Here is a 20,309-nt window from a genome sequence, read left to right as displayed (position 1 = left end):
TTGAACTTTTAATATTTTATTAATTTTTTTTATTTTTTAAACTTTTTTTTTTCACTATCTTTTAGACCATCTAGGGTACATTAACCCTAGATGGTCAGATCGCTGCTACCATATACTGCAATACTTCTGTATTGCAATATATGGCATTTTTGCAGCACATTCATTACAATGAGCCACTGGCTCATTGTAACGAATATGCAGCTGCCAGATAGCCTCGTGTCAAAAGAAGACACGAGGCTACCATGGCAACCGATCGCCGCCCCCCGATGACGTTTGGGGGCGTGGCGATCGGAAAAAAGATGGCGGCGCCCGCGCGCCGCCGTCTTTTAAACGCAGCCGGCGACTTTGCCGGCGGCGTTTAGGGGGTTAATAGCCGCGATCGGTGCAAGCACCGACCGCGGTTATTAGCGGTGGGGGTTTTGTGCAAAATGCAAAAACCCCCACCTCTGTATGAAGAGGACTCAGCCCGTGAGCCCTCTTCATACATCCCTTATACCTCTGCGCCGTAGAGCTACGGCGCAGAGCGTTAAGGGGTTAAACTTCCTCTGCTGCTGTGAGATTACATCTGGTTGGGGGGGGAATTCTGAGGGAGCAAAAGCAGGGTACGAAGTGCTCCTTGAGAGTGTAACAGCCTGTGAAACTGCAGCATGGAAGGCTTTGGGTAACACTCCTCACAGCCCTTTAGGCTCATTAATATAAATTTAAAAGTTGATTTTAGGAGGAGGGAGACCATGAATAACAAATATAAGAACATTACAATAGTCACAGTGGCTGGATCAATGGTTTATCCTTTATCTACACTTCCAAGTTGGCTATTAATAAGAAGTAAATTTAAGAAGGGCAGGGGTGTCAAACTGGTGGACACATCAGCCTTGTGGTTGTCTTAAAAGGGTCAAGTCACATTGCTGCCCCATCAGCCCCAAATCTGTGGAGGGCTGTTATGGGGGGATGCAATGGAAAAAAACTCAGCTTCAAAAACCTGAGGTAATCTCCCCTGAGAGTTAGCAGGGAGTTAGCAGGGAGGCAGAGCTGGGTCACCTCAATCCAACACTGACACTATCCCAGAGGAGCCCACATGAGCAGGCATCAAACCCTCCTATGAAAAAGCAGTCAAGCTCACAACCACGATCCCCTGTTCTGCGAGAGGAGGATTTGGCATTAACTCCCACTTTTACAAGATACCAAGAGCCCTCACCCACATGGGCTTCATCTCCTGAATCACATACAGAACCAACAGGGGGCTTCTCAGCTTCTAACACAGAACTTAACACCCTACAAGCTTTTCTACAAAACCTCCCTACTAAAGAGGATTTCAAGCTTCTTATAACAGAGGTGAAAGATACCTTGAAAGCTGAACTAACAGAAGTGAGAAATGATCTGCAGTTGGTTACGGGCAGAGTAGACTCTCTGGAAGTGGCTACAGAAGACTCTAGGCACAACATGGCACAGCTGCAATCCCTCGTCTCCTTCCAAGCGGAGGCTATGCGAGATATCACCAGACACTTGGAGGATCTGGATAACAGAGGGAGACGAAATAACATAAGAGTGAGGGGAGTGCCAGAGGTAGAGGGAAGAGAAAACGTAAAAGATTTGCTACACTCTTTATTCACTTCTATACTAGGTGACCCCTCTGTCCGGATGAAATTTGACAGAGCTCACAGAGCCCTTAGACCAAAGTCAGCAGGCTCTGCCCCCAGGGACATCATTTGCAGGCTACAAGATTATGAACTTAAAGAACGTATCATGTTCAGAGCAAGGAAGCAACGGGAGCATGAGTTCCAAGGTGCAAAGATACAGCTATACCAAGACCTCTCATGGTTGACCCTGCAGAAGAGAAGACAACTGTGCCCCCTCCTGGACATCTTACATCAACATGGGATTACCTATAGATGGGGCTATCCTTTTGCCTTAATAGCCACACATGAAGGCCTGACGATGACAGTGCGCTCATTCCAGGATCTGATACCATTCTGCGAGGCATGGGACATACATGTGCCTCCTATGCAAGACTGGGAAGCGGGATATTCAGCGCCAGTAGCCATACCTGCATCCGAATGGCGGATAGTGCAAAAAAAAGAGGAGACGACCGCAATCAAGAGGGTCTGCTGGAGAATCCCCTACCTAGGTCCGATAGATCCTCTCTGAAGATATCCTTTCTAGAATGTGATCTTAACAGTACAATGCTATTCAGCCTGGACAAAAACGAGTTTTTCAATGTGTTCATAAGTTCACGTACCTCTGCACCAGGGGTCTGATTGCAGACGTACTTTCCAGTTATTTTTGACAGTATTAATAGATACACTCCTAGGTTGTGTGACCCCATCTTGGCATTACACTCACATTACCCCGTCTGGGACTATTGAGTGACCTCGCTGGTATACACCAGAGGATCCCTCAACCACCTGCTGGTTTTCTCCCTTTCCTTTTTTTTTTTTTTTTTTTTTTTTAAGGGAAAAGGTGGTTTAGATCCCAACCAGAAAGGGAGCGATATTTCTCTCCCATTTTGGTTTATACCCTTGGTATAACTTAAGTGTTATTGTATCTTGTCTTTTTACGTCCTTACCCATTGGTGTGTTTCCCCCTTCCCCTTTTTCTCCTTTTCCCTTTCTCTCTCCTAGACCTTCTCCACTCATCTCGAAGGGAGAAAATAAGGACACCTTCCAGCTCAAAAGTCGTAAACAGTGAGTACCCCAGGATTTAGAGAATAACAATGGTAAAACTACTATCGCTGAATGTCAAGGGTCTAAACTCTCCAACCAAGAGCAGGTTAGCCTTAAGGGAAATGAGATCCAGTAGGGCGGACATAGTCTACCTGCAGAAGACACATTTTGACACAAGAGGATCATTCGCCTTCGCCAGGCACTTATACCCAGAGGCCTATTTAGCTTCCCATGACAGTAAGAAAGCCGGGGTAGCGATTCTGATTTCCAGCTCATGCCCGATGCAGGTCTCCTCTGTGATCGCTGACCCGATGGGACGTTACCTCATCCTACAGGGTACGCTACATGGCAACCCAGTCCGCCTATGCAACATATATGCCCCAAACTCCTCCCAGGTGAGATTCCTCACCAAGGTACTCAATAGAATAGCTAAATTGCCCCCAATGCCGCTATTACTGGGAGGGGATTTTAATCTCATCTTCTCTACTTCAATGGATAGGCTAGCAATGACGAATTCCCCAGTCAGTCGTTCCAAAACAACATGGCATCAGCCTTTCGTAGCCTTGTTCGGCGCTTCTCCCTATACGACCTATGGCGGGTTTGTAACCCCAGAGAAAAAGAATACACATTTTACTCTGCCTCACACGGTACCCATACCCGCATTGACTATTTCTTTGGAGATATTCAAATCCTGCGGATGATGAGAGATGCGGAAATAGGGACCATTTCCTGGTCTGATCATGCCCCTTTGGTGCTAAACCTTAGAGACGAGTTCACCTACTTACGCACCTGCCATTGGAGGTTAAATGAGGCCCTGCTAAAAGTCCCACATATAAAGGAAGAGTTATCCACGTCCCTAGCTGAATATTTCCGCTTTAATGTAGACTCAGTATCGACTCAAGCCACACTCTGGGAGGCTCACAAAGCTGTGATGAGAGGGTACTGCATAGAGCAAGGGACAAGATCCAAACGGGATAGGTTGCGGCAGGAAAAGGAGTTATGTAGGGCAATAAAGTCCATGGAGTCTGATATGGCAGAAAACCCGACCACAGGGCGACTGAGACGACTGGTTGAGCTTAGGGAGACTTTGAGAGAACTCCAACTTAAGCAAGTGGAGAGAATGTTGGTATTCTCAAAGCAGCGTTATTATGATAAAGGAAATAAATCACACACACTACTCGCGAGGCAGCTCCGGGAGAGACGTGAGAGCCAAACTCCACATGTTATCAAAGGACCCTTGGGGTCTATGCTACATGATCCAAAGGCAATTGCAGACCATTTCCAGGCCTACTACGCCAAACTCTATGCTTTACCTATTCCTCAATCATTGACAGTAGAGGATAGAGAGAAAGCCATACAAGAGTTTTTGCTCTCCTGCTCTCTCCCTAGACCAGGGGTCTCAAACTCGCGGCCCGCGGGCCAACTGTGGCCCGCGGGACAATATTTTGCGGCCCCCACCTGGAAAAGCACCGCGGTCGGGTCACGCTGTCTTGAAAAGGGCTCACGGGCTGAGCCCTCTCCATAGCCGGTAAGTCTTTGCTGCATATTGCAGCAAAGGCTTACCGGTAACACCCGCGATCAGTGCTAGCACCGATCGCGGGTGTTTGCACAGCGATAGCTGCCGGCAAAGCTGCCAGCAGCCTCAAAAAGATAGCGGCGCATGGGTGCCGCCATCTTACCTGGGATCGCCGCTCCCCGTGACGTCATCGGGGGGCGGCGATCCGTCTCCATGGTAGCCTCGGGTCTTCCGAAGACCCGAGGCTATTTCGTTTTAACCCCTTCATTACAATGTGCTGATAGCACATTGTAATGAATGAGGAGGAAAATCCCCATATATTGCCATACTGTAGTATGGCAGTATATGATAGGATCGATCAGACAACCTAGGGTTAAAGTACCCTAGGGAGTCTGAAAAATAGTATAAATAAAAATACAAAAAAGTTTGAAAAAAAAAAATTATTATAAAAAAACCTAAAATTTCAAATCACCCCCCTTTCCCTAGAACTGACATAAATATAAATAAACAGTAAAAATCATAAACACATCAGGTATCGACGTGTCCGAAAATGCCCGATCTATCAAAATATGATAATGGTTTTTCAATGCTTTTAACCCCGTAACGGAAAATAGCGCCCAAAGTCGAAAATGCCACTTTTTTGCCATTTTGAAAAATATAAAAAATCTATAAAAAGTGATCAAAAGGTCGTACAGTCCTAAAAATGATATCATTGAAAATATTATCAAATTTCGCAAAAAATGACACCACCCACAGCTCCGTACACTAAAGTATGAAAAAGTTATTAGCGCCAGAAGTTGGCAAAATCAAAAAAATAATTTTAGTACAGGAGGTTTTAATTTTTGTAAAAAACATTATAAACCTATAACAAATTTGGTATCCCCTTAATCGTACCGACCCAAAGAATAAAGTAGACAAGTCATTTGGAGCGCTCAGTGAAAGATGCAATATCCAAGCCCACAAGAAAATGGCGCAAATGCGTTTTTTCACCATTTTCATTGCATTTGGAATTTTTTTCCCGCTTCCAAGTACATGGCATGGAATATTAAATACCATCACTATGAAGTGCAATTTGTTACACAGAAAACAAGCCGTCACACAGCTCTTTACGTGTAAAAATAAAAAAGTTATAGATTTTTGAAGGTGGGGAGTGAAAAATGGACATGAAAAAACAGGAAAGGGCCCGTAACCGGTTAATCCCCTTCCCTCAGGTACTTGAAGAAGATGAAGTCGCCGCTCTGAACGCACTTGGTGCAGGTCAGAGCGGCGACTTCATCTTCTTCGATGGGAGGGACACGGGGAGACAAGTACCGGGGGGGAGGGGGGGGGGGGGTGGAGTGTCCCTGACTGGGCTCAGTGCGGTAGGAGCTTGGGACCCCTCGGTGCACAGGACCGTTCATAGAGAAAACACGTCTCCCAGCTTGGGGCTTTCCTTGCGCTGGGAGACGCCATGACATTTGAATCTGAATAATGATATTTTGTAAGTGCATTTTGTGTGGAAAACTTGATGCGGCCCAGCCTTACCCAGAATCTACCTCCAGCGGCCCCCAGGTAAATTGAGTTTGAGACCCCTGCCCTAGACTGTCCACGGACGCGGTCGAATCCCTTAACACTCCTATAACCCCTGAGGAGATAGAGGAAGTGGTCAAAGAACTCCCCAACGGAAAGGCACCAGGGCCTGACGGCCTAACATACCTTTACTACAGAACATTCCTCCAAACCTTACTCCCCCATATGACGCGCTTATTTAACTCCCTTTTAGAGGGGGAATCTCTTCCTTCTACTCTCACTCATTCTTATATTACAGTAATCCCCAAGCCCGGAAAGGACGCGACAGAGTGTGCAAACTATAGGCCAATCGCTCTCCTTAACTCGGACTTAAAGATTTACACAAAGATCTTAGCGAACCGACTGCTCCCTATACTTCCCCACATGATCCACAAGAATCAAGTGGGATTCATTCCGTGTCGCCAAGGGGGAGATAATACTAGGAGGACGATTGACTTAATAGAGGTCCTAAACCACGCAAAGGAACGTGCGCTCATACTGAGCTTAGACGCAGAAAAAGCGTTTGACCGGCTGAACTGGCCCTTCATGTTCAAAACGCTGGAAGCTATGGGTTTTGGGGGCCAGTTCATGAAGGCAATTGCAGGCCTGTACGCTAAACCCACAGCGACAATAAAATTCCCTCACGCTTCTTCTAGCCCTATAAATATTAAAAATGGTACTAGGCAGGGATATCCATTGTCCCCCCTCCTGTTTGTACTATGTATAGAGCCTCTAGCAGCTATGATACGCCAAGACCCAAATATACGTGGGGTATTGGTGAAGGATAGAGAGTTCAAATTGTCACTATTTGCAGACGATGTCCTCCTTACCCTGACCCAACCACATACGTCCCTTCCAAACCTCCAGGCCCGCCTAAACCACTACGGTCTCTTGTCGGGGTACAAGGTTAACACCACCAAGACTGAAGCTTTACCGCTCAATATGACACCACAAGAGACAGACCAATTACGAGCTAATTACAAGTTTCGTTGGCAGACATCAGCCATTAAATATTTGGGGGTAAACATTACGCAGACTTATAGCACAATATATGACCAGAACTTCCCAAATATGTTTAAAGAAATACGGCTACTGCTTAACAAGTGGAATTCTCTCCCAATTTCATTCTTTGGTAGGATTGCGGCCATAAAAATGACTTTGCTCCCCAAACTACTTTATTTATTTGAAACCCTGCCTATCCCAGTGCCCCTAGGAACCTTGAGATCGATACAGAGTGCTTTCATTTGCTTTGTGTGGGCCCACAAACGACACAGGGTGGCAAGATCTGTGTTACTTGCTCATAGATCCAAAGGAGGATTGTCGGTACCAGACCTAGTTAAATATTACTGGGCGGTTCATCTCAGACGAATCCCGGCTTGGTCTACGTTGTGGGCCTACTCGAGGTGGATGGAGGTCGAGAAGCTCTGGTTGGCCCCATTTCACCCCAATGCTTTTTTATGGACACCAGGGATACAACCCCCAGAAGGCCCACTGCTGGGCCCAATCGCTTTTACTTTACACCTCTGGCGAAACTGCTGTTCTAGATTCCCCTTGATTTCAAAAAGCTCGCCCATGCAGTCATTCTTATATACACCACTTATGCCCCAGAATACACCAGGACCAGTAATAAGACCCTGGCATACCAAATGCTTGTTCCGTTTCGCAGATGTAGTGGATCATAGTACAAGGACAATCCTTCCTTTCAGCACCTTCCAGGAAAAATTTGACATCCCGTCTTCCTCCCAATATCACTACCTACAAATCCGCCACTTATTGCAAACCCTAGGAAGCTCCGACACAGTCTCCAAGCCTACCCCTTTTGAATACCTATGTAAAACCACCACACACACTTCAGGACTCATCTCTGACATTTATAGGATTCTATTACATCCTGACCCAACAGAGGAGGTATCACACCCTTACATGGCCAGGTGGGAACAGGTGGTAGGATCCCCAATCACACAGGAGACCTGGTGTCGTATATGGCACTATGCAGCCAAATCATCGACGTGCACTGTTTACAAGGAGAACCAGTATAAGCGGTTATATTTCTGGTATCATACACCAGCGCAATTACACCAGATATTTCCGGAAATTCAGGACATCTGCTGGCGTTGCAGGGAGACAGGTAGTGACTTACACCATATCTTCTGGTCTTGTGCAAACATTTGGCCGTTCTGGGAGGAGGTTAAAGACCTGATTCATGACACACTTTCAGTTTCGATCCCTCTTACTCCCCTGTTCTACTTGCTCAACATAGCACCACAGCCTCTACCTAAGCTGTCCATGAGGTTAGCCTTACATATCCTTACAGCAGCCAAGTGCTTGATAGCACAACACTGGAAGAGGTCGAACCGGCCAACCAGAGGGTCCCTCTTGGCAAGAGTGAGAGAGGTCAGAAGTATGGAATCTATGACGGCCTCAATGGATGATAAAATAGACCTTTTCTCCAAGATCTGGGCCCCATGGGATGCATATTGGGCGGGTATGGTAAACCAAAGAGATGATTGACCGGGAAGCAGGCACAGCTTATAGAGAGATCTCTACTTCTTCTCCTCCTCCCCTCTTTCCTTATGTATCTTTGTCTGACGTCTCCCCCCATGGTTTAAGGATTTGTTGTAATGTTGTTTATTGGGCTCCGAGTGAGCTATCCTTTTTGTAATGACTACATGCAAGATGTATATGATAGATACAAATCTGACTACTGATCTATGTAACTGATGATTTAAGGTTAACCTTTTGCAACTGAGTGTTGACTATGGTTGATTTCTCTTTTTTTATTTCCTGTTCTGTTATTGCTTACGATATCTGGATTTCTCATAAGAATATTGTATAAAATATTTTAATTGAAATAAAAATACAGTTAAACAAAAAAAAAAAATTTGAAAAAAGAGACCTTACCATTTACAACTCTCCTACACTGCAACATCTTTATATCCACCAATTCCTACAAGAAAACAGATTAAAGTCCATCATGTATGCAAAAACAAAATAAACAGTAACTAAATATAGCCAATGCAACATGAATGCCATATCATCTGATAATCAAATGGTTATAGTATAAAATCTATAGTATAAATTACACTAAAATATGATGATTTGTGCTAGAAACAATTGCTAGTACACAGTCTACAATCAGACGTCAGTTTTTTGTAAAACAGGTAAAACATGAGAATTTTTACTAACAATCTGCAAAGATTGTAAGATCTTGCAAGCAGGAAAATTATTCCTATGGTTTCATATGACCATGTAATTGCTCATGTAATATCTTATGTATTTTTATATATCATCTGCAACGTGCTGCATAATAAGATGGTGCTATATAAACATCTATTTATTATAATATAGTGCAATTATGTTCAGTATTAGCCGAAATTGCTATGGTGGTCTAGGCAAGACCCAACATTACAAAGAAGGTTGAAAAAATTTGAGGAGCTGGACTGCCTTGATGAAATGAGCCAGTTTGTCTAGCAAATGTTGTTTTCAACCTGTTAGTGCTCTGCGTCCGATATATCGAATGCTGAAAGCAATAACTTACCGCTCAGCGTTGTATATCGGACATAGAGCTTATGCCGGTTCAGCTCAAGATCTGAGGCGACCCGGCATCGGGATACACGGGGTGCTGGCTGTAACTAGCAGCCGACGCCCCAGTGTAACACCAAGGGTCGGAGTGGGCTCTGAACACGGGTGCTTAACCCGTTAAATGTGACCGCGGCATTTAACCTGCCTTTCCCCCACGATTGCCCCCCCCCCCGCGCAACGTCTTTGGGGGCGCCAATCGTTTCCCTGGCAGCCCCGAGGTCCTATCAGGAACCATCACGTGCCATAGGCTGACACTGCTAATACCCTGCAATACATCAGTATGATTGCTGTTCATGTCCCATGGTGGAAATAGTATAAAAGTTATATGTTAATATGTTATAAAAAAAAAAAAATAAAAGCAATAAAATCAATAAAAAGGCCCATAATCCCCATAACATATAGAGACATATGACACAAAAAACAAAGTCTAAATCATAACACAAACCCCACGTATACAGTACCACCACGTCAGTAACAACCTATAGAAATGAAATAATTATTGAACACTGTTAAAAACACTTTAAAAAAACCACCAAAAATTTGGATTTTAACCACAAAAACCTATTGAATCCCTCAGAATTATACTTTTGCAAAGTATAACATTTCCCGCAAAAAAAACAAACAAGCCATCAACCAGCTCCATAGCCAAAAAAGGAAAAATGTTATGCCACTTGAAAGATGGCGATGCAAAAATGATAGATTTTCCCCCTAAAATCCTGGCAGCTGCAGGGCACTCCTTCCCTTCTGCGTCTCGCTGTGCTCCCATAAAACAAGTAACAACCACATGTGGGGGGGAGGGGGGTCCCTGTACTCAGGAGAAATTGCAGAACAGTAAGGTGCAGAAATTGCAGAATTGTAAGGTGAGTTTTCTTTTTTTATCTTTTGAAATGTGCAAATTTTAGGGTTAAATGAACATATAACCGACAAAATTTGACCATTCTAAATTTCCCCTCCATTTTAATGTAGTTACTATGAAGATCTCAAGGGGTTAACAATCTTCTGTAAAGCCATTTCTGATAGTTTGAGGGGGTGAAGATTTGAAAATGGGTTAATTTTATAGGGATTTTTTATGTTAAATATGTAAAATTTCATTCAAAACAGTATTTATCCCCAAAATAGTCAATTCTGAAAATACGAAAAAATCAGTATTCGATTTGTAAGCCGCGTGACATTAAAATAAATTATCCAAAAATTATGAAAATGTAAAGTAGACATATGGGAAATTATATTTAGCAGCTTATTTAGGTGGTAAATCTATCTGCCTGAAAAAACAATTTTGAATTTTGAAAATGGCCAATTTTTTAAAATTTTTTTTGTTGTAAATAAACACAAAAATTATCAGCCAACATTTACCACTAAATGGGACATGGTACTGAGCCTTAAGCTGTAAAATGGCTGTATCAGAGATCACACTAACATTTTTCGAGAAGGGTAATAATACTCCTCTCACAATTTTTTAGGAGTACTTTTAGCCAAAGACAGGTATGACATTTCCAGTCATACAAATTAATAGCTCCTAGTGTTTAACCCAGTTTTCTGTGATTAAATAGCCAATTGAGACAAATCTAGTATTTTAAAATTGTGCATTAAATAAAGACAAACAACCTTTTTTTCGTCTCCTGAGAAATTTCAACCTACAAGGCGAATAGGGCTGATCTACCAAATTCCCTAGCCCTCCCTCCCCCCAGATGAGATAGGCTAGTGCATCTGAATTTTTATTTAATTCATTTTTGGTGGTTGGAGGGGCAAAAGTTTTTAATTTATTTTTAATACATTTTTTGCTTTTTTATATTACATATTTTAAGCACACACACTATATTATATATATATATATATATATATATAATTTTTTTTTTTTTTTTTTTAAATCACTATTACATATGTTCTTTATTTATATCACTGCACAGTATGGCAGGTGTATATCTATGATGTATACATCAGTGTACAGTATGGTGGAGATATATCTCTATATATATGTTAGTGAACAGTATGGTGGGTTTATAAATCCATAATGTATGTATCAGTAGAGTTATACACATGCCCGGGCCTCTGTTACTCACGGGTTCCCGGTGTCTGGCCCGCAGCACAGTATGGGGTTGACCTCATCCTCTGGGAAGGCAAATCTCATGTCATAGCTGAAGGAGAACATCCCCCGCACCATCCTGCTGCATCTGCCAGCAGAGAGATGAGGCTCTGCAGAGCGTGCAGCCGAGCCGGAGAACGAACAGCTCCAGCACCGCCGACCACCAGCGCATCCCTAGCCGGACACTTCCGGGGTCCATCCTGGCTGCGTACCTCCTCTCCTAATCGGAGCTGCAGCACTGCACCATTCAAAGCTCCAAGGAGTCTGGGGCCATAAGCCCCAGGTTGAGGCTGCCGAAGATGCCGGACAGGGAGAGCAGCACAACGAGGATTATGAACTGCAGCCACCCGCAGAGCGGCAGCTTTTTCTGCTCCAGCACCTGCAAGAAAAGAACGGGTGCAGAAAATCTTCCAAACGGGTTCAGACACAACCCACCGTAGTAGCACAATTAACCAAGAAGCAGCACTCCGTATAGTGAGTAGCAGCTTGAAAATGCCTTTATTGATAATGTAAAATGTTGCAGTTTTTCACGGTGGAATAAAGCCAGTATTTTTTCACTATATGGAGTGCTGCTTCATCGTTAATTTTGCTAGTATGAGTAATAGGTTTCCGACTTGCCTTTAAGGTCGATAGGACTTTGTGAGATAAGCCTTTGATTCTAAGTAATTTCCCTTCAGGATCCAAGCTGACAACTGGAGGGCCTGGGGATTTGGGTGCAGTACTGGTCCTTGGAATAATAGATCTGTACGAGGAGAAAGGTGAATCGGTTCTTCCAGGGCTAGTCTCCTGAGTGATTGAAACCTTATCTTCTTTGGCCAGAAGGGTACCACTAGAATTACTTTTGCCCTCTCTTTGAATCTTCTTTACCACTTTTGGAATTACCGGAATTGGTGGAAAAGCATACATTAATGCCTCATTCCAGGGATGTCTGAAGGCATCTAGTTGGTTCATCGATGTTGAACCGCCTAGCAAGAAGAAAGATTTTGTCTTTGAGTTTGCGCGGGTTGCAAATAGGTCTATTTCCAAGACTCCCTATTTTTGGGTTAGATGTTTGAAAACCTTGTTGTTTAGGCACCACTCGTTGTTGTTATGTTTTCTGCTGAGGTAGTCCGCTATTGTATTTTCTTCTCCCTTCAGGTGGACTGCGGATAGGGATAATACGTTGTCCTCTACCCAACTGAAGATTTTCTCCGATAAGAGAAGAAGGTCGGTATTCTTGGTGCCTCCTTGGTGGCGTAGATAGGCCACTGTGGTGACGTTGTCTGAATATATTTTTACATGGCGAGACTATCAGATCTCTGCTGATTTTCAGGGCTTCCCATATAGCTCTCAACTCTCGATAATTAGAAGATAGATTCTGAACGGATAGTGCCCATTTTCCTTGGGCAAGGGACCCCTCAAAGTTTGCTCCCCATCCAGTCAAACTTGCGTCCGTCTGGAGTGATAACAGAGGCCATGGATGCCAGGTTAGCCCTTTTTCCAGGTTCTCCTGATGTGTCCACCATACTAAGATGTCTTTGATCTCTGCAGGGATTTTTATCTTCCAATCCAGAGCTGGGTTCTTGTCCCACATGGATAAGACCCAATTTTGTAACCTGCGAGTATGGGCTTGACTCCACTACACTGCTTGGATACATGCTGTCAGTTGTCCTAATAGCCTCATTACATTCCTTATGGAACAATCGAGTTTCTTTCAGAATAATTCGACTTCCTGAACAATTTTTAATCTTTTCTCCTGTGGGAGGAAGGACATCTGGAGTGATGAATTCAGAGAGACGCCCAAAAATGTAGTAATCTTGCTGGGTTCCAGGTTTGACTTATTCCAATTTATGATCCAGCCTAGTTGTCAGAGAATTGTTGATTGTAGCAGGATCCGAACAGGAGCTAATCCAACACAGGGATTTTACGATTACCAATCGTCTAGATACGGAATTATGACCATCTTTTTTGTTCTTAAGAAGGCCACCACTTTGATGATAATTTTTGAAAATGTCCTTGGGGCTGACGATATTCCGAAGGGCAGCACCTTGTATTGGAAATGGTGTATCAAACCCTCTGGGTTGAGAAACGCAATCCTGAGGAACTTCTGGGATGCTTTGTATATTGGTACGTGATAATTGGCATCCTGCAAGTCGATTGTGCACATGAATGCCCCCGGAGGAATCTGCTTAATTGCTGAACTTACAGTCTCCATTCTGAATTTCCTGTATAGGATGTACTGATTTAGACCTTTCAGGTTTCATATCATCCTGAATAAACTTTTTTTTAAATTAAGAATACTGGGGAATAATGACCTCCTCCTATCGGTCATACTGGAACAGGGATGATGACATCCAGATCTAGTAATTTTTGTATTTCTGTCCACAACTGAAGGGATAGTTCTGGTGATGGTTGCCTGGTGAGAAAAAATTTCTGGGGAGGAAGAGACGTTATCTCCAGCCTAAAATTGTTAGAATCCAGGGGTTCTGTCTGATGTCTGTCCACTGCTGGTAAAACTTTAGGAGTCTCCCCCCCCCCCCCACTCTGGCGTCATTTTCTGAATGATGGGGTGGTGTTGCTGGAGCTAAGGAGGAAGCCCCTTCCTCTCCCCCCTTTGGGGTAACTCCATTTCCCCTGCTTTCCTTTCCCTCTGTAATGGAATTTCTTCTCTTTCGGGTCCTGAAGGGGCTGTTTCTTCTGGGCCGCTTTTGCTTCAGGAAAGCCTTTCTTCCTATCAGCTGCCTTTTCAAGGATGGTTTCCAACTCGTGTCCGAAGAGGTATTCTCCTTGAAAGGGAAGGCCACAATTTAGATTTGGATCTGAAAGCTCCTGTCCACTGTCTTAGCCAGAGCATTCTTCTTGCTGAATTGGAAAGTGCCCCGTCTTTTGCGCGGAATCTTACACCCTTCTGCTGAGGTGTCCGCAACAAAGGCTTCTGCTGACTTTAGTATGGGTGTGGTTTCTAAGAGAATTTCTCTTGGTGTACCATCCTTGATATGATTTTCTAGCTCAGACATCCAGAAAAATAGGGTACGAGACACCGATGTTGTGGCGATATTAGACTTCAGATTCCACATGGCCGATTCCCATGTTTTCTTCAGCAGACTATCTGCTTTTCCGTCCATGGGATCTTTAAGTTGGATAGCATCTTCAAAGGGAAGATCGTTTTTTTTTCGCAATGTTTGTTACTGGGACATCCACTTTTGGAAAAGAATTCCAGATCTTTGATTCTTTCTCATCGAAGGATAAACGATTTTTAAATTCTCTTGATAGAGATATTCTGTTTTCTGGATCTTTCCATTCCTCCAGTATTAGATCCTTCAGGGTTTTATTAATTGAAAAGACACATCTATTTTTTTGCTTTAAGAATCCCAAAAAGCTCGTCCTGAATTGATTTTGGTTCTTCAATCATAAGCGTTTCTATCATGGCTTTCAATAGCGGTTCTAAGTCTTCTGACATTAACAAATATCTGGATTCCATCTTAACAGCAGATGTGGATGGAATAGAGTCTAAATCTAATGAATCCTTGACTGAATCGTCTACTGACTCAACTTCAAACTCTGATTGATATTCTACTCTATGACTGTTTGGTAAAGGCTCCTGGGGCAAAAGATCAGCTAAAGATGAAGCTAATGAACATTGAACCCTTAATAAAGGTTCTCATTTTGTCCATAAAGGATGTTTTCTCCTCTATAAGAGGCTATCAATACAGTCTCTTAAAGTCATTAGATAACTTGTTAAAGCACATATTGCATCTACGGGAGGTAACTTTTCTTTTTCCTGCAGCTTTTGGAAGCAAATCCTTTGGTTCTCTATGTTTATCCTTCTCTTTCAGTTCTTTCCAACAGAGAAGGAGAATAGTATTACTATTTAATAGTAACATAAGTAACTTGTGTATGTGAGGATACAACCCACAGTAACACATAGACACCCCGAAACCACTCACAGGAGCTATAGGCGAGGGATCTATAGACACAGCCTCCATGGCGCAGGATTCAATACTGCCAATGGTTATACACAGCACCTATGTATACATATATATGCATGTGTCAAATATCTGATACATATACACAGGAGGTATATGGTACATACTTGCCTTTTGCACACAACCTCATGAGGTAAGGCAATAAAGATGGCCTGATATGTTAAGCCTGAAAGATATACAGCGTTTTTTTATACATACTACATACATCAGCTGTGCTCCCCCTCTTGTGGTCCCCACTGGGATGCACCATTGGTGACAGATGTTACCCTGAATCAAACCCCACCAGCCACCCCCACTCTTCAAACCCCATCACCCACCCACTTGGCAGAAGGCCCTTCCTGAGCTACAGCACACTCCTCATGTGCACCTCGGCCTGGAGCAGCCTCTGACATCCACATGGTCTCCCACCCAGCCTAGGTACTCCAAAGAAACTTTACATTTGCCTGTATTATGGTCAACACAAGGGGAGGGGTAGCCCCCTACACCAACAATGGGGCCCAAAAAACATTTTCATCCCATCCTCCTCTCTTCCACCCTCTGCTCCCCAAGGCCCAAATGGGTTGGACCCCAGAATGTCACCCTGTTCGGAACATTCTGCTGCATTTCCCCTGAAGTCCCAGGTGATGATGATGCATGAATACCCACCCGCTCTGCTGTCACAAGAATTTGGCGGACTAGCCGAGTTGCGAGCGCTCCGTACACATCTCCGTTCTATCCCTACTAGAGAGGACACAGAGTTACATGGCTCGGTTGGAACAGTCATACAGTGCAGAGCTGGCTGTGGTGAGAGAAGACGATCAGAGATTGACTGGCAGCGTTTCTGCTATGGATGATAACCAATACAGCGCTAACTAATCTAGTGGACACTCACAATTTTACTCTGGCTGAACATACATTTCACCTTCAGTTTCTAGCCAACCAACTGGATGAAACAGAAAACAGAAGCCGCTGTAATATACGAATCCATGGTCTCCCTGAAAGGGTGGAAACCTCACGCCTACATGATACCTTCAAACAACTGTTTAATTACCTCTTTAAAGTCCCCGCTGACACGCCTCTACAACTGGATAGGACACATCACTCCCCGGAAGCTAAACCCACAGCCCACGAATGCAAGGGACATTATATGTAGGGTCCATAAATACCAACTTAAAGACACAATCATGTCCAAAGTCAGAAAAGCAGAAAATATTGTCTTCCATGGAACACGTCTACAGTTGCTTCTGAACCTCACTCTCCTCACTTTACTCAAGCGGAAATCCTTTAAGCCTTCTTGGAAAAATTGAGACAGCGAAACATCCCCTACTCCTGGGGGTTCCCATTTTGCCTTCATATCCGCCATGTGGACAGGAGATATACCCTGGGGCATCCAGCGGACATACCAGATCTCTCGGCTGTCCTCGGTTTCCCAGTTCCCACCATCACTGAGTGGCCGAGGCTCCCCATTTCAGAGGGCCTGGGGGGAGGCTCCTCCACTCCCGGCCAGACCTACAAGACACAGGGGTCAAGGTGGTCGAGCGGCATGAGTAACATGGACTACTAAAATGATGCAGGTTACGTACAGCCTATCTTACCTAGGCTTCATCTCAGGATACATAACTGTGCAAAGTTTTATGTTCTTTACAGGTCTCTTGGTATTCCCTAGATGCATCACCTTGACTAGACTGCACGACTACGAGGTTGTGGACGCATTGAGGGGCAATATTCTCTTTGGTCAGATATACCTTATCTGAGGCTTATCTGGACAGCGGTCATCATTAATACCCCAAATGGTTTACTCAAAATGGTTTCATTGTCCACACCCGAACTGTCAGGTGGGTGGGGTATCGAAAGCATTCCATAGATCTCTTAAATATGTGCTACTAAACTCCAAGTGCTATCCAGAAGGTAGTTTCCTACTCTTGAAAATTAGTATGCAAGGAGTTGTTTTCACCATTGCTATAGTCTACTTCCTTAATTCCGATCATGTTTCCTTTGGCGTTTTACTTCTGCGTTCACTGGCAGAATTTGCAGATGGCTCAGATATGATCATTGAGGTGACTTCAATATGGTGATGGATGTGCATCTGGATACCACTACAGGTAGGTCCTCTGTCTCCTTTGCCAAAAGTCGCAGTCTGAAACAGGAGAGGGCCCACAAACTTAAAGGGGTTTTCCCATTGCAGAAAATTGTTATTGTTTGTGAATATAATAAATAAAATAACAATATATTTGAAAAGTTATAACATTTCAAATATATTGTCTGTGTTAATTCCTTCTTTAGAAAGCTTTTATGTTAACTTCCAGCGGATAGAAATCGGAACCTGGTCACACAGGTGCACAGCGCGTTAGTATCATAGAGAGTGCAACTGTGTGACCATGGTCAGGTTTCTGTCCACTGGAAGTCATCATGGAAGCTTTCTATAGAGGACAGCATGAAGAGATCTAGAAATATGTGAGGAATTGATATAGAAAGTATATTGGAAAATTGTATAACTTTTCATCACACAAACAAGAACATTATATTACCGAATTGGGAATACTCCTTTAAGTCACTATTGCTCTTTCTAGCCGACAAAGAATATGTTAATAAGTCTACTTCCTCAGAGCCTTTGAAAGCAAAGATCTCTTCTCTACGGCATGGGAAATTCTCTCCATTCTAGATAGAATATGTTCTAGGGAGCATATGCAAAAGGGCTTCTTTGAATATGGTGACAAGTGGAATACAATCACACACACCAACAACCCATATTTTCATAAATTCCCCGTAAAAGGATTGGTTCTTAAGGAATACCGGACTTTAGAACTTTAGTTCTACTCAAACTTGTATAATATCGGGAACAATGTGTAGGGCCCGTTCCTCTACATCAGCAACTATCAGTTATTTAGAGGCAAATCTCTTGACTAACATCCCATTGGATGATGCCTCCTCTTTGGTGAATGATTTTTCTGAAGTGGCAATTGCTTTTGTCATCAAAATCTCAAATCTGGTAAAAGCCCAGGTCCAAATGGATTCACTCCCCGGTTCTATAAATTTTGTAAACAGTAGTCCCTCCTTACTAGGACCTTCAAATCCATTTATGAGAACTTTCCAAACCTAGCCCTACAAGCGTATATAATGGTGATACCCAAACCAGGGAAGGACCAGGCGCATTGGGACACATTTACTAAGGGTCCGAATCACGGTTTTCCGCAGGGTTTCCCGAATTTTTCCAATTTGCGACGAATTGCCCTGGGATTTCGGCACACGTGATCAGATTGTGGTGCATCGGCCCCGGCTTTCATGTGACAGAAATGGGGGGAGTTTCCGACCACTCTCTCTTTTGGATTGTGGACCCATAAATATTGACTAAGCTATTGGCCCTACAACTTCAACCTTTTATCCCATCTTGGATACATCAAAAATAGGTGGGTTTTGTTCAGGAGAGGGAGGCCAGGGACAACACGATCAAAACAACTTCCTTGATTGCGAGAGCCAAGGCCTCCAGGACCCCCCACGTGTTTGCTATCCGTTGATGCGGTGAAAGCTTTCGATCACGTACACTGGACGTTCCTGGAGGCCACTTTACACTCAATGGGCCTGGGTCCTCACATAAGGGAGAGAATTATGGCCTTATATCATGGACCTTTTGCCAGGATCAAAATTAATGGGGCACTTTCACTGCCACTTTTCATTTCAAATGGGACAAGGAAGTCCTCTATCACCCTTCCAATATCTCTTAGTAATGGCTATCACTCTCCGGACTACCCCCCAATGTTCAGGGATTAAGGGTGGGAAACGCTCATCATAAGATGTCCCTATTTGTAGATGATCTGCATCTTTATGTGACTAACCCTTGGAAATCTATCACTGCTATACTAAAATTGTTTGACACCAATGGTAAGCTTTGAACCTTTAACCCCTTAACACCGAAGCCACTTTTCACCTTCCTGACACGGCCCATTTTTTCAAATCTGCCCTGTGTCACTATAAGTGGTTATAACTTCGGAACGCTTTAACATATCCAAGTATTTTTAAATTGTTTTCTCGTGACACTTTGTACTTCATGTTAGTTGAAAAATTTTGGTGGTATGTTTTGCATTTATTTATGAGAAAATCAGATATTTGGTGAAAATTTGGAAAAATTCTTGATTTTCGAACTTCAAAATGTTCTACTTTTTCCATACATAGTCATAACCGCAAAAAAACTTAATAACTAACATTCACCGAATGTCTAATTTATGTGGACATGGTTTGTTATGCATACTCTTATTTTTGTAGGATGTTATGGGCCTTTGAACGTTAGGTGCGATTTTTCACATTTTCATAAAAAACGCAAAATCATGCTATTGAGGGACCTGCTTAGGTTTCAAATCCCTTTGAGAGGCCTAAATAAAAGTAAACCCCATAAATTACCCCATTATAGAAACTACACCCCTCAACGTAAGAAACTACTTTTATTAAGTTTGTTAACCCTTTAATTGCAATTTTGAAAGTAAATTTTTTTTTGCTAAATGAATGTGTTTTTCAAAAAATGTACATATTCTCAGTGGATAAAATACCAAAATCCACAAAATTTGATACCCAATCCCTCCCGCGTATAACAATACCCCATATGTGGTGGTAACCTGACGCCAGGGCATCGAAGGGAAGCTGCGCCATTCAGAGCAGATTATGCATTGTCACTTTTTATTGGCTATACAATCTTTATTTTTTTGGCAATTTGTAAAGTGCATCTTATGTCGCAAAAATAAGTCCTTATATGTCCAAATACTTAGTTTTAGTGGGTCATTAGCTTATTGATGAGATTTTATTAACTCCTGAATGTATGGGTGAAAAGAAAACTGTCAATTTAGGTTTACTTTATTTTCATATTTTTGGGGGGTCTTACACAGTACACTAAAAATACTATATTATCTTTATTCTATAGGTCACTACGATTACGGTGATACCTCATTTATATAGTTTTTCATTTATTTTTACAATTTTACTGGATA

The 20,309-nt window shown here is 43.1% G+C and overlaps 1 protein-coding gene across 4 annotated transcripts in view; it reads right to left on the bottom strand.

The window, feature by feature from the left end:
• DUS2 (dihydrouridine synthase 2) overlaps positions 1-20,309 on the bottom strand; it is a 301,883-nt gene that overhangs the window by 233,912 nt on the left and 47,662 nt on the right. For all 4 annotated transcript variants that reach the window (XM_072117777.1, XM_072117780.1, XM_072117778.1 and 1 more), the window contains one exon: positions 8,626-8,671. In XM_072117777.1, the coding sequence (XP_071973878.1) occupies positions 8,626-8,671 (46 nt within the window). The remainder of the gene's footprint in view (positions 1-8,625; positions 8,672-20,309) is intronic.

Source organism: Engystomops pustulosus, chromosome 7 (genome assembly GCF_040894005.1).
Source record: "Engystomops pustulosus chromosome 7, aEngPut4.maternal, whole genome shotgun sequence".
In the NCBI taxonomy this organism is placed as follows: Eukaryota; Metazoa; Chordata; class Amphibia; order Anura; family Leptodactylidae; genus Engystomops; species Engystomops pustulosus.
Note: the sequence above shows the minus strand (reverse complement) of the source record. Positions and strands in the feature narration are given on the sequence as shown.